The sequence below is a fragment of the Phalacrocorax aristotelis genome, chromosome 7, assembly GCF_949628215.1.
Source record: "Phalacrocorax aristotelis chromosome 7, bGulAri2.1, whole genome shotgun sequence".
NCBI lineage: Eukaryota > Metazoa > Chordata > Aves > Suliformes > Phalacrocoracidae > Phalacrocorax > Phalacrocorax aristotelis.
The window spans coordinates 19,678,934-19,692,564 of NC_134282.1; the positions used below are offsets into that span (position 1 = coordinate 19,678,934).

Below are 13,631 nucleotides of genomic sequence, written 5' to 3' on the forward strand. Positions count from 1 at the left end.
GGGCAGCCTGTTCCAATGCCTGACAACCCTTTCGGTGAAGACATTTCTCCTAGTATCCAATTTAAACCTCCCCTGATGCAACTTGAGGCCATTTCCTCTCGTCCTATCGCTTGTTACTAGGGAGAAGAGACCGACCCCCGCCTCGCTACAACCTGCTTTCAGGTAGTTGTAGAGAGCGATAAGGTTTCCCGTCAGCCTCCTCTTCTCCAGGCTAAACAACCCCAGCTCCCTCAGCTGCTCCTCGTAAGACTTGTGCTCTAGACCCTTCACCACCTTTGTGGCCCTTCTCTGGACACACTCCAGCACCTCAGTGTCCTCCTTGTAGTGAGGGGCCCAAAACTGAAGACAGTACTTGAGGTGTGGCCTCACCAGGGCCGAGTACAGGGGCACCATCACTGCCCTGCTTCTGCTGGCCACACTATTCCTGATACAAGCCAGGATGCCATTGGCCTTCTTGGCCACCTGAGCACACTGCTGGCTCATGTTCAGCCGGCTGTCAACCAACACCCCCAGGTCCTTTTCCTCCAGGCAGCTCTCCAGCCACTCCTCCCCAAGCCTGTAGCGTTGTTGCATGGGGTTGTTGTGACCCAAGTGCAGATCCGGCACTTAGCCTTGTTGAATCTCATACCATTGGCTCCAGCCCAACGATCCAGCCTGTCCAGGTCCCTCTGTAGGGCCTTCCTGCCCTCCAGCAGATCGACACCTCCACCCAGCTTGGTGTCATCTGCAAACTTACTGAGGGTGCGCTCAATCCCCTCACCCAGATCATCGGTGAAGATATTGGACAGGACCGGCCCCAACACTGAGCCCTGGGGAACACCACTCGTGACCAGCCACCAACTGGATTTGACTCCATTCACCACCACTCTCTGGGCTCGGCCGTCCAGCCACTTTTTAACCCAGTGCAGGGTGCACTTGTCCAAGCCATGAGCAGCCAGCTTCTCCAGGAGAAAGCTGTGGGAGACAGTGTCAAAGGCCTTACTAAAGTCCAAGTAGACAACATCCACAGCCTTCCCCTCATCCACTAAGTAGGCCACCCTATCATAGAAGGAGACCAGGTTAGTGAGGCAGGACCTCCCTTTCATAAACCCATGCTGGCTGAGCCTGATCCCCTAATTTAATGGACCCATATTTAGCCTCTTTTTCTCTTACCTGCGTGTACATGGTACGAACAAATTATATCTAACGATGAGTTAAATTCTCTTGTTCACTTTCAAATAAAACCAAACCAAAAAACCTAACGGCAAAACTGTTCTGAAGTGGCCAGTCCCTTCACTGTCACCTACTAACCCTTCATACCAATGGAGTCCTTGGAGTGATTCTAAAGGGATACGTGAAAATAAACAAGGTGGCATTAGCCAAACTTCTTTAAAAATGGACCATGAAAATTTCGGTTTTGATTTTCACAAACAAGCAAGCAAACCTGGTTTGAAAGTAGGCATGGTAAACCAAGCTTCAGGCAGAAAAATTTCCCAGAGAGGAGGCTGGTACAGCAGAATCGACATGCTCTCCCCCTAAACACTTCCCCTATCACTAAGATGTCAATTTTAAGCAAGGCAGGACAGATTTTGATCTTGTTTGCAGCCTGTATTGAGAACGCTATTACCACCTACACTCACCTAGCACAATCTGTCCTGCTGTGGTGTGGAACATGTATGAACACTGTTTTCTCAGTATTTTAAAAGACATTTTTCCCCCCTCAGGAAAAGTGGTACTGTCAGGAAAAAGCATACATACACAAGAATTTTCCTGTGTTTAAAGACAAGGCAGAAGACAGAGAAGAATTTTAAAAGTTAAACATACTGTTCTTTCACCACATCTTAATTCTGGACTGCAAGAAACCTCTATCTATTAGCAGTAATATGTTTGGTCATTCAACCATTAAATTTCAAGAATGAGCCTGTTAACAATTCTGCTGATTAGGATTAATTAAGGGGGTGGAATTTCTTACATGGTACCTGACCACAGAGTTTAAAGGAAGTACAAAAAATTGACAAGAAATCACAGCTCCTGCAACAAAGGAATCAAATTTCAGATGCTAAAATATTTTATACAAAATTGCTTTTAGTCAGTCAGGCACTAAACAGTGTCAGAAAATATGCAATGTGGAATACTCATCTATGTAGATTGTCTGCAATTTTTGTCCCTGAGAGATAAAGTGCAACGGAGCATATGTTAGGAATTCATCTGCAACTTACATCTACTGTCATCAGTGCTCTGAAACCTAAACTGATGGGGTTTTTTTAATGATAAAAATCCTGCTAAGGAATCGTTCTGTTAATAAACTTTCCAAAATACTTCAAGTACCAGAACTTTCCAATAATCCAATCCCAAAACTTCCACTAAATTTGAAAGAAACAATATTAGTTCTGACATAATCAATCTGCCCCCTCAGCACCACAAGTCTTCATTTCTAACAGCTCTATAATTCGGCAAATCTATAACTTAAAATCTATGCTTTATTAATTACTATAATGAAAAAAGACAGTTTTAAAATAAAAAAATATTTATTTCAGTTTTTTATACAAAAAAAGTCAAAGCAGCTGAACAATTATTAGTACTGAAAATTTTTGTAAATATGTAATGGCGAGTATTTCTACCCTCACTTCACAAAAATAAGTGCTTTTAAAACTGTAATAATGTTTTTGATTTTACTTCAGTATTTTTTTGCAACTGTCTAGTGGCTAATCCAGTGGTTTTAAATAATTAAAATAACAGAGCTTAACAGACACAGGAAGTTACACTGAAACTTTTGACCAGAGCATTAAAAGATTAGTAGCATTGGTTGCTCAGACTTCCCCTTCATTTACATGCAATTATTACCCACTGAGAAAAATATGCAAACTGTATGCAGTTTTTTTATACCTGCTTTTAGTGACAATAGAAAAGTTGTCTAAGAGTATCTGCTATTTTATTCTATGGCTACCTCATATATGGAAAAACAACCAAGAACAAGGCTATAACAAAAAGTAGCATTCCTTATGTATTAAGTGTCTTAGAATCTGCCAGGAAACACTTTGCATAATATTAACAGTGTTCTTTCATTACATGAACGAGTAAATCCAAAGTCACATTGCAGTCGTGCCTTTTGGCTCTCAGAACCTCGAGCCACATATCTGGTGTAACAATATTGTGCTGCTTCTTGGCATAAAAATCAACAATGGGTATAAGAAGGATGGTGAAAGGGAGAATGGCACAGGAGAGAACGAATATCTTGTGCATTTTTCAGCAAACAAAAGCTTAGTAACAACCAGAAGGTGTATTGTTTATTCAAAGAACATAGTAAAAAAATAGTTTCAGGGCTTTTTTCTGTATGAAAAATAGAGCACTATGTTTCTACATTCAAACTATACTCCATGGAGAAGTGGACTTCATAAAGCACAGATTGGTGATCACATGTACCTGAAAAGAAACCATTAAATTGCTCATCCTAATGCTCTACTAAATTAGTGCTGAAGAGATTCCAACAGTTCTGTGCCAAAGGCCAATAATCAAATTATTCTTGTGCAATCACACTTCTCCAGGACTAAGAAGTTAGAGGAGTGTCCCAAATTTCAGAAGAATTTCTGCTATTAGAAGGAAAAAAAGCCTAGGCAATGAGTAATTTTTGAGCAATACTAGAACAAAAAACCTTCAGGTTCAGTAGTTAACATTACTGAGCAGGCAGATTTGCCACAAGCAGGACAGCCACTGTGTGACAAGGAGCGAGTGGAGGGTGTGTCCAAAGTGACAGCTGAGCTCTCTGGTCTCCGATCAACTACTCTAGAGTTGGGTAGAGCAATCCTTTCCAGAAAGTGAAGAATTCAACGTAGCCTACATTTAGGCAAGATCTCCACAAGTCTGCAAACTCTTACTGCTGATACTGGACATCAAATGAGATACATATAGAGAAGTAGCAGAATTTCTAAAGCTGCATGAACAGCATATACATGATACAATTCCCAAGCCTTCTTAAAAAGGAAAATGCTTTGAGATAGTATAAGTTACTAAATAAATATATCCTTTGTATGGTGTATATATCTTCCTTTCCATAAAACTCCTAACAAATTATGTCAACTCTAAAGGGAAGCATTTTATTTAAAGCATAAATATTAAGAAAGACTTTAAGAAATAAGAAGTAGTTGCAACTCATTTTTATCACATACAAGCTCTAGATGACATGGCATGTTTTAAGGAAGACTGCAATACTTAAGTTTGTATTAAATAATTCCTTAGGGCAAGGATAGCTACAACTATTTCTCACACAGTTTGCAAGAACGCTGAAAAGCTTACACCTAGACTCATATGATCTAGCTGTTGTCCTCAAAGCAATCTTTTCAATTCCTAAAAGAGTTGGTCGTCATAGACAAATAGAGATAAGTTTGTAAGGAAAAATTGCATAGTTTTACAATTGTACTAAAAAAAAAAAGTAACTTTTTTTTCATCTGTGATGGATGAAGAAAACCTCTTGTCTGAGAATACCAGCAGTCAAAAAGCCAAGGAATTTTCGAAGCTACACAAAAGAACTTAAAAAAAAAAACGACAGTTTGGTAAAGACATGTCTTCTTCCATATTTAAGGTGCATTAAGATGAAGACTGCTGAACATCCCATTTCGTTTCCTATCTTACCCTTTTTATCAAGCTCCAATTTTGAGCTTTAACTTCCAAAATCCTCTGCAGTTTTGCAACTAGTAGTAAAAAAATAGGAAAAATACTACAAACAAATCTGCTTATTACAAATACATCTGCAAATATTTTGGTAACTCTGAATAGCACTTTACAGTTTACATCAACACCTGCCAACTTCATCGTCTCTCAAACCTACGAAGCCTTTGCCTCCTTATTTCCTCTTCTGAATGCTGCTCAGGTGGAAACCAAAAGCCATATGGTCGCCGCTCATTATTATACATTGCTCCACCAAAATCTACAAGACACAATGAAAAACAACTGTTATTTTGTTCTCTAATATGAGAAAAATGCACATATATCCTGTAATCCAAAGCATCACAACACAAAGGAAGCGGAGAGTTGAATGTTTCGAATTCCAATGGTTTCACAATTTCCAGCAACTGCTCTTAAAGACGTTGAAAAAAAGAAAAACAACACAAAAAAACAACACAAAAACCAACACCAAACCCAAAATCAAAACAAAAAACCCCACAAAACACAAAACCCAACCCAACAAACCACAATCAAAAGAACACCCGAACATCTAACAAGTATTAACCTGGGAGTTCATGTTTTTCACAACTGCTATTTTATACAGTAAGCTGCAGATTGTTAAACTATTTAAATGTCCTCAGTAGTTACTTCTGGCAAAATAAGCTTTTGTTTTTGCTTTTAGTATCACAGTCCAACATCTGCTGACCCATACCAGACGCACATACAACTCCCGTCCTTAGTTGGCAGAAAGCAATTTCAGAAATAAACTACACATGGCAGCTCCACTAGAGAGAGCTGTAAGCAAATCAATCTGAGCAGAAATAGCACACCAAGACTGAAGGTTCTCTGCCCTGGCACCCCAAGAGAAGACAAGAACAGGCTATTCCAGCAACTCTTCAGAACTCACATTAAGTCACTGAGCAAAGAAACGATTAAAAAGTTGTGGTTACGCACCACCTCAACTGAATAGCTCTGGGAGGGGGGGGTGGGGAAAGAGAGACTGCCTTCTGAGCATAGGTACAGCGATAGGGATAAGCAAATTAGCTTTGAAGATAACACAAGAGCCTCTGTAATATTCAGTATTTTTTAAACTTCCACCTCCGGATCTCATTTAAATTAGCAAAAGTGAATATGGAAAACTAAAGGTAAGTATTGTACTACTATGTTAATTTTCAAGATGAATTTCAAATACAGCTGTATCCTCTATCAGAAATTACTTGTAGCAAACACATAAGGCCTGTTTACATGACACAAAGTCAGGAAGCCCCACTTATGAAGAGGCTCTATTAAGTTTCTGATCCAATTACGAAAACATCTTGGTTTGTGGAGTACTCACCCATAAATGTATGATTTTGTGAAAATATTAGAACATGTTCATAATTTTCTTTTTGTGTTTGCCAAGAAGTCAAACTCTTGGAAAACACTTCTGGAGATAACTATAACTGCTCAAACTCTGCCAGGCAGCAATGCTAACACAAATGCTTATAAAATGAGATGCCCTGTTTAAAAGGATTTTTCAAATTCCTATTAACATACAGGAAATTAATTTCATGTATATTTTAGTATTTTATCTTCAGCTTGTCCCTGTGTCTCAACTTGCTAGAGACAAAATTGAAAAATATTTAAGTTGTTACTCTGCCTCTGAAAACACTACACCGTTATTTGACAAATATTCAAAATATTATAGAAAACTAACATATTGAAAGTCAGAGCTTGGCACAGGTAACATGAACTGCAATGTTACTCAATTTTTCTTTTTTTTTTTTTTAATCCAAGAGCAATCTCCTTGTCTAAGAAAAAAAGAATTAGTTAATATAATCTGAAGCATGGGCAGAACAGTGTTCATTAATGAAAAAAATAAGCCGAACTGAATTTTCATTTACTACATTTATTTTCCCTCATTTTACTTTGTTTCTTATACAAGAAGGTTTACTTGAAAAGAAAAGGCACATAGTTGTTTTACTGTGTCCTATTGACTGCAAGCTGAAAAAAACCACTGGCTTATAATGTTTTGTAACCCAATGAACATTCATTTAGATATTAAAAACCCAATAGCTTGAAATTGGAAGGCATAAAGCAAGGTGGTCAGTAGACATCAGAACCTTTCATAGTAGTGCAGAAATATGTCTAGACAAAAAGGTTAGGAAGCCTAAGAAAGCTCAGTAAATCTTTTAAAGTAAACATTTATGAATTAATATAGCTATATGTATTTCTTATTCATCATCTCTAAACAAAGAAATTGTTAAACAACACTAACTTCATGATAACACTCTCAATGATATTTATGTTGTCATGGCAAGAAAATGTACGTGAAAAATCACTGATTCTTTTTTTTTTATGGTATGTAGTATCTGGGGTGAATAAATAGAAAAGAAAATCAAGTTAAGGGCATTTCATGATGTTGTTTATATAATATATAACACCAATTAAAATGCCTAATATTTTCTTTATATTTTGACTTTTGATAGGTATATTTTAAATATAAATATTAACAATAGCTGAAAGACATAAATTTTTATATATGAAGAATAATATGGTCAGGACCCTCATCATACAAATGGCTGCAGCACACAGGGTAAAACTGCATTGTAATGCTGAAGTTTGATGTATTTGTTTTTTAAACATCATAATTAAGATAACATCTGTGTTTTTAAAAAATCCTTTTCTGTAGTGACATTGTCAATTATCAAGGTTGCTCATTAAAATGTTTGTTTTTCTATATAGGACCTTTGGTTGGTTTTTATTTAAGAAATCAGATACCACTTATACATTTAAGACTAGTACTGGCAGAATTCCCATAAAATACACTCTACACTTCAAATATAAATGTGCTTTAATAAATCACCAGGAATAGGGAGAGATGTTACAAGAAAGTTGCAAAATGCTCCTTTACATGTTGACCCAAAAATAAAAGACTGACAATGCATTTTGAACAGCTTTAGGTTCAAGAAAATACATTGTTTTATATCAGACAATATGGTGAGGAGTGAAGTTGTCTGAATGTGAAGGCTTAAATACATGTATTTATATATGTATGTATATATTTAAATTATCCTGTTACCCAAAGTAGTTCCCCAAAATAGTTCCCCTACACCTTTACTTTTTAAATTACAACGAAAATATTAATGCAATAACACCTTTATCTAACCAAAATATTTATAAACCACAGTGTTCAGAAATGGTAATTAGGCCACTGTTACTACTGAAACAACACCTGGACTTCTATGCAAACACTGAACACAATCTTTTCAACATACCAGCAAAAAACTTCAAGGCTAATGGACTTTAAGATTGTATTTAAAGTATTTAAAAAACAGCAATAACTGCAGATGGTAGACAAAATCAAAGGATATAGTACAAAAAAGAACAAACACTAAACCTTATATAGCATGTTTTTAAATTAATTTTATTGTGAACTACAGCTGTGTTCTGTGAATACGGAAGACTGAGACTCCTGTCACTCTGTGTGTGGGGTTTTTGTTATCAAAGTTTACTATTATAGAATTTTGGACCAAAACAAGAAAATCACTAACGGCAACCAGTTTTACTAAACCTGTATTAGTGTAATATAAATAAAGCTTTAAGAACCTTAAACATTTTCACTCGTGTTAAATAAATATGCTTAATCATGCCTAAAATACTTGCTACAGTTAGGCATTACAGCACGTTATTCTGAACCTACGGTCCCCGACAGACATCATGTATAATGCATTAAGCACTGGTTCAAAGGTTACTCAGCACATCAAAATCAGATATTTGATTAATCAGACACACAGCCTGAAATGAAGGTGACAACACTGATTGTCCTCCCTTTTTTAATGTTTTTTTTAACCCCACTATGAATAAGCAAGCATCTCTCAGTTGAGAAAACTGTGAATGTTTTGCACTCAGAAGAGCAGTCGCTCACAGCTCATCAGCTTGGACTGCCAGTGCTGACACTGAGTGTGTTTGCCCGTCCTGTCCTTGCTACCTGGTTCTCCTTCAGCTGCTGACCTACATCAAGATTTACATGAGGAACTGCTTGTTACAGTTACTGTAACAACAGTTTTGGAAAGATAACTTAAAAACACTTTAAGCTGACCCATGAGACCATTTTTCGTAGTTAAAAAACCCAACACAGATTTGCAGATTGTTACTCAAATTTGCACCATTTTTCTTGGATTTAAACAATATAGAAAAATAAGAACTACTGAGCAGAAGTCTTCTCAATTCAAAAAGATACAGTTAACCAGGGGAATCCTTCAAGAAAGAGTTTATAATACTCTCTTGGTTCTATTCAAATTCCAAGTTTTGGAAACAAATTACTGGCATGTTCAACAGCCATTTAAAAAAAAATGCAGCTGCCCAATCTGCTAAGGTAGAAAGAAAAAAACGTATCTTTATATGAGACTGTTAGCCATACCTTATTGGCTATTGGAGACTTTGCAATGAAAATTCACACAATATTGGTTCTTCTGATTCCTAAGAAAAAACTTCTGGTTTATACAATAAATTCCATTATCTGCTTTAATTTTTATAATTAACAGATGGCAAACAAACAACTATGTCAATTCTGAAATTCCTGAAATTCTGACACAGCAGATACTCATTGTCTATCAAGACCTTATTGAATGATATTTCTGTTTTAGAACAAGAAAATATATTCTAAATTCTACACAGAGACCAAACTCAATCAACAATAAATACAAGGAGTTAAGACTGTCTTGCTGGATACAAGTCTTTCAAAGGAAAGTCTTAACTCTGCAGTACACATATTTCAGTTCTGTTCTCATGCAGTTCTGGACACTACTGACTTACAACAGCTGATAATGCCCAAAACTTCCTTAGAGACTCATGATAGCAGAAGGAAACTAATAAATGTTTCAGTTTACCTTTTGGATTCACAGTTGACACATTTATGAAGTAAACCCTGAACTTCCATTTCATCACTGAACTGATGTTGAATAGTTCACCTCACTTGTAACTGGTCATTTGCCAAGTAAAAGATAATTTCAAATTAAGTACAAATTAAGTATCACATTGAGTACTTTTATAGGACAATCAGGAGAGCAATAGATTGTTTTTCTTGTTCATTCTTCAGTTAAAGCACAGTTATTTTGTTAAAAGGCAAGATTGATGAAAATTTTAATATTAAAGAATTTTGGCTTCTGTTGCTATACCCAATGCATGGTATATTTGAAAACAATAAGGCATGATCACAACAGAAAATTCAAGACTTTTTTATTTTATTCTTCATTATGCTATGGATGTTAAAGCACAGGCAGCTATCACTACTGGACAAACTGCAGGAGTTTCTACTGTGGACCTTCACAGCTCACATTATACCAAATCACTAACATGGTCAATCTCCAGAAGTGCCCTACCCACCAGAAACTAATTCTAGTCAGAAAAACAAATGTCAGAAACAGAACAGATGTCAGCAAAGAGGCATGAGCTGATCCTATCTAGGCTTATGCCTTATCTTTTCCAGAGTTGCATACTTAAAGCATCGTTTTGAAAGATCTAATCATCTTGTAGTGAAAAGCAAAGAAATTTGAGGGTATTAAATGCTGAATTGCTTTAAGCAATTGGGAGAGAGATGCTTGAGGAGCAATTTAATAGTCAAATAATACAACTTAACCCTTGCAGATCCATAGGTTTTAGCAAAGAATGGCCAAGATGACAGCTGCAATTGGGCCGTTTCTCTCCTCCTTCAAGAAAAGAAACAAAAGGAGACAGGGCGCATATTAGCTTGCAATATTAAATTAACACTTTTAATCGTGCATATAAGACTTCATTAGCAAGCAAGATGATGATTATCGGATGAGATCTTAGACCCTTGCACTGCATTTCAGCGGGGCGGAGGCAGGCGCTGGGTCGGTGCTCCTGCGGGGCCCGGGGACATCGCTCACTCACCCAGCAGATGGCACCGGAGCCACACGGGCCGCCACGGAGATTAGAATGAACTCCAGCCAACAAAGCATTCCGCCTTGTAAGCAGAATTAGGGTTATTTTGAAACAGATGGGCTCTAGAGAAGCTGCTGCACTGAATATTATAGAGCTGTTGATTGTCTGGCTGGTTTGAAACCCAGGGATTATTTACCAGCAACTAGGAGTTTCTGTCCCATCAGGTTTCAAAAGGAAAGCAAAGTGAAAGCCACTGGAATACATATATACTTTTTTCTTTACTAAGCCAGTCCTAAATTCAGAACTTAACTTGCTATTGTGTACAGTGCTTTGCAGCAGAATGTCTGTACTGACAAAGACCAACTGTATAACCAACATCTCAACCCTGAGCTGAACAGCTAACGCAGCTATCTTCTATACAAGAATCCTCTAAATTTTGCCTATCTTGTTATCAAGTAAAATTTGCCTAGTGTTTTTCTCATTTTATGCATCTGCAATACAATGCTGTCACCCTTGGACACACACAACACACTCTTTGAGGCTTTTCACTGTAACAGTGATCAGCTCAAAGTCCCCATCTCCAGATCTTTTTCATACATTCTCAGCACTTCACATACTACGATACAGTTACCAGACGCATGACACAGAAGACCAGACAGGAAGAGGTGAAAAAACGAACATCATTACTGACAACAATTCATCACTTAGAATATTTCAGTGTAAGTGGCAAAAAAACCCCAAACCAAACAAACCCCAAAACCAAAGACAACTCCTGTTTCCCAAAGAAAGCACAGAGGTGAAAGGACATCCTTGACATCATTGGAAATAGAAGTTCTAGCTACATCATTCTAACAGATAATTCAGAACTGCTCTTCTGAATGTGACACGTGAACCTCCAGCCAAACTCACTGCAAATGCAAGCAGACCACTGCACAAAGCAGCATACAGATTTCACAGAAACACCAGAAATTGATGCAGCTGTGGCACAGCAAGCCTTGTTCAACAGCAAAGCAAAACTTACACAGACAGCTGGCAGTGAAAATGAGCCATCCATTTAGTCTTCACCTATATGCTGCCCTCTAATCATCAAGATCAGATGTAAAGACAATTTGAAACATGCCATCTTGTCAGTGTAGTAATAATACCTGTAGAATGTGTGTGAAGTGTGCATTTTTTGCTCCTCTGCATGAAATCTGGCATAAGGAAGAAAAATCAACTGGTCATCTTACCAGGTGAGCCAAACAGACAAAAACCTCCTTGTGGGGTTTTAGTTCTGCTTGTAGTGCAAGCCACAGAAGTGTTGTATCAAACACACTCACTTCATTTTTCCTCCTCTCTGAAGTAATGGCCTTAGTTTTAGGTTAGATATTAGGATTTGCAACAGTTTCCGTAAGCTTCAGGAAGAATTTATCAAGCTACCAAACTGTGAAAGTCCGACTGCTAGAAATATGCAGTTAGGTCCTTGATAAATACTGCTGCGGCTAGATAAAAGAAAGTGAGCATAGCAAATAAGTTACAACGATATTACAAAGCAGTATGTCTGTATTTCTTTTTCATGCTAGCTTTAGTTGTGTTAAAGAAGAATCTAGACTATGTCAGTTGAACAGCACTAGTGAATGTGGTACCCATACCAAAAACAACCCTATACAAACACATACCCATACAAAGAACAAACATTTCTAACTTCCAAAAATCTCTCACTTTTGTAGAACCTTTGTTGTAGAAGATTATCACAAACAAGCGATGATCTCTTTTCAACACAGTAAGGAGCATACAGCCAACCAAAATGCAGAAGAGCCCTGATCTGGATGAATAGACTTGTCGGTGCCAAGAGGAGAGCGCTTAACAGGTGCCTCAGATATAAGCATTTCATGTCCAAGCATATACAAAGATAATCCTGGCTTTGATTTTACCAGCCTTTGAAAGTGTGAGAGAGAGGAAGTCTACACTCAGCAGAAACGAGGTTCACATATTATGTAATAGTTCACAGCAAACTCATTGTAGGATTTCCTTTTCTTTTTCTTGAAACAATGTTTTCTGCAGCCAACAACTTGCTCAAAGACTGTTAGCTTAAGTCCTCACAAATGCAGGACTGTTAGGATCATCTCATGCAGACATCACCATTTTATGCAGCATAATTGCTTCGCTACATCTTCTGTATTATCATGTTGTTTGATTACAGAGCAGATTGCCAGCATCTGTACCTATGTCACTGTCAAAGGAGCAAGAGAAATGCTGCATTCATTGGCCCAAGAGCTCACAGAGCTGGCAAGTCCTTCCAATCCTTTTTCTAGGAACTGTTTTGAGTCTAAAAATAGCTTGCTTAGTCACCAAACCTAGAATGCTTTTTCAGTCCCTTCAAACCTTTCTTCTAGGACATAAACAGCATACAGCATCTGTCTCTCTACCCTTCAGTAACCTTCCTGTGGCTCCCCAAACAAAGGTTACTTTTCTTTCCTGAAATGAAAAGAATGGAAATATGAGAGAAGTGTATAGGAAGATGACCACATATGGCACCCTCCAGTACAGTCCTCCTCAAGAGAAGTGCTGTTGATGTCCTCTGGACATCCCAGAATGACATCCTTCAAGAAACATTTTTAAATTGTTACAATAGGTGTGAAAGATTTATAGTTTATTTGTTAACACTACTATGCAACAGTGGTTTGAAAATATTTGATCAAATGTCACAACAACTTGAACACTTGCTTGGATTTCATTTATACCAGTTTCACAGAATGTATTCCTCCATAAATAGTATAGCTCTACTAACTGATATAATACCAGGATATAATGGAAGCTCACGAACTGTTCTTGGGCATGATACAGATTACATACAATGTACTACATTGCCATCTCTGTGGTATACACCTGAATTACCCTGCTTTTTAATACAAAATACCAATGTTTAAAATGTTCTATTTGAGAAAATGGGAGTTCTCTTAATTTATAAACATCCAAACATATAATTTTTATGCATAATCAACCAGATATTTTTGATGCATATGGAATTGGAAGAAGTAATCTGGAGGGCAAGGAGAAGCCAGAGTTAAATGCCGAGTGCTGCTACAGTCCTTTTGTATCTTCCAGCTAATTCATAAGTCAAG

The 13,631-nt window shown here is 37.4% G+C and overlaps 1 protein-coding gene across 4 annotated transcripts in view; it reads right to left on the bottom strand.

Annotated features, from left to right (window-relative positions):
- RHBDD1 (rhomboid domain containing 1) overlaps positions 1–13,631 on the bottom strand; it is a 199,644-nt gene that overhangs the window by 142,246 nt on the left and 43,767 nt on the right. Inside the window, exons 7-8 of one of the 4 annotated variants that reach the window (XR_012661538.1) lie at positions 9,044–10,331; positions 4,836–4,903 (exon numbers count right to left, since the gene is read on the bottom strand). The exons of 2 other annotated variants lie outside the window; for them this stretch is intronic. Coding sequence is in view for 1 of the 2 variants with exons in the window: in XM_075099196.1 (XP_074955297.1) it covers positions 4,785–4,903 (119 nt within the window). In the remaining variant the exon portion in view is untranslated. Of the gene's footprint in view, positions 1–2,482; positions 4,904–9,043; positions 10,332–13,631 lie in introns of those variants that run through there. One more of the 4 variants, XM_075099196.1, reaches the window with a different exon arrangement.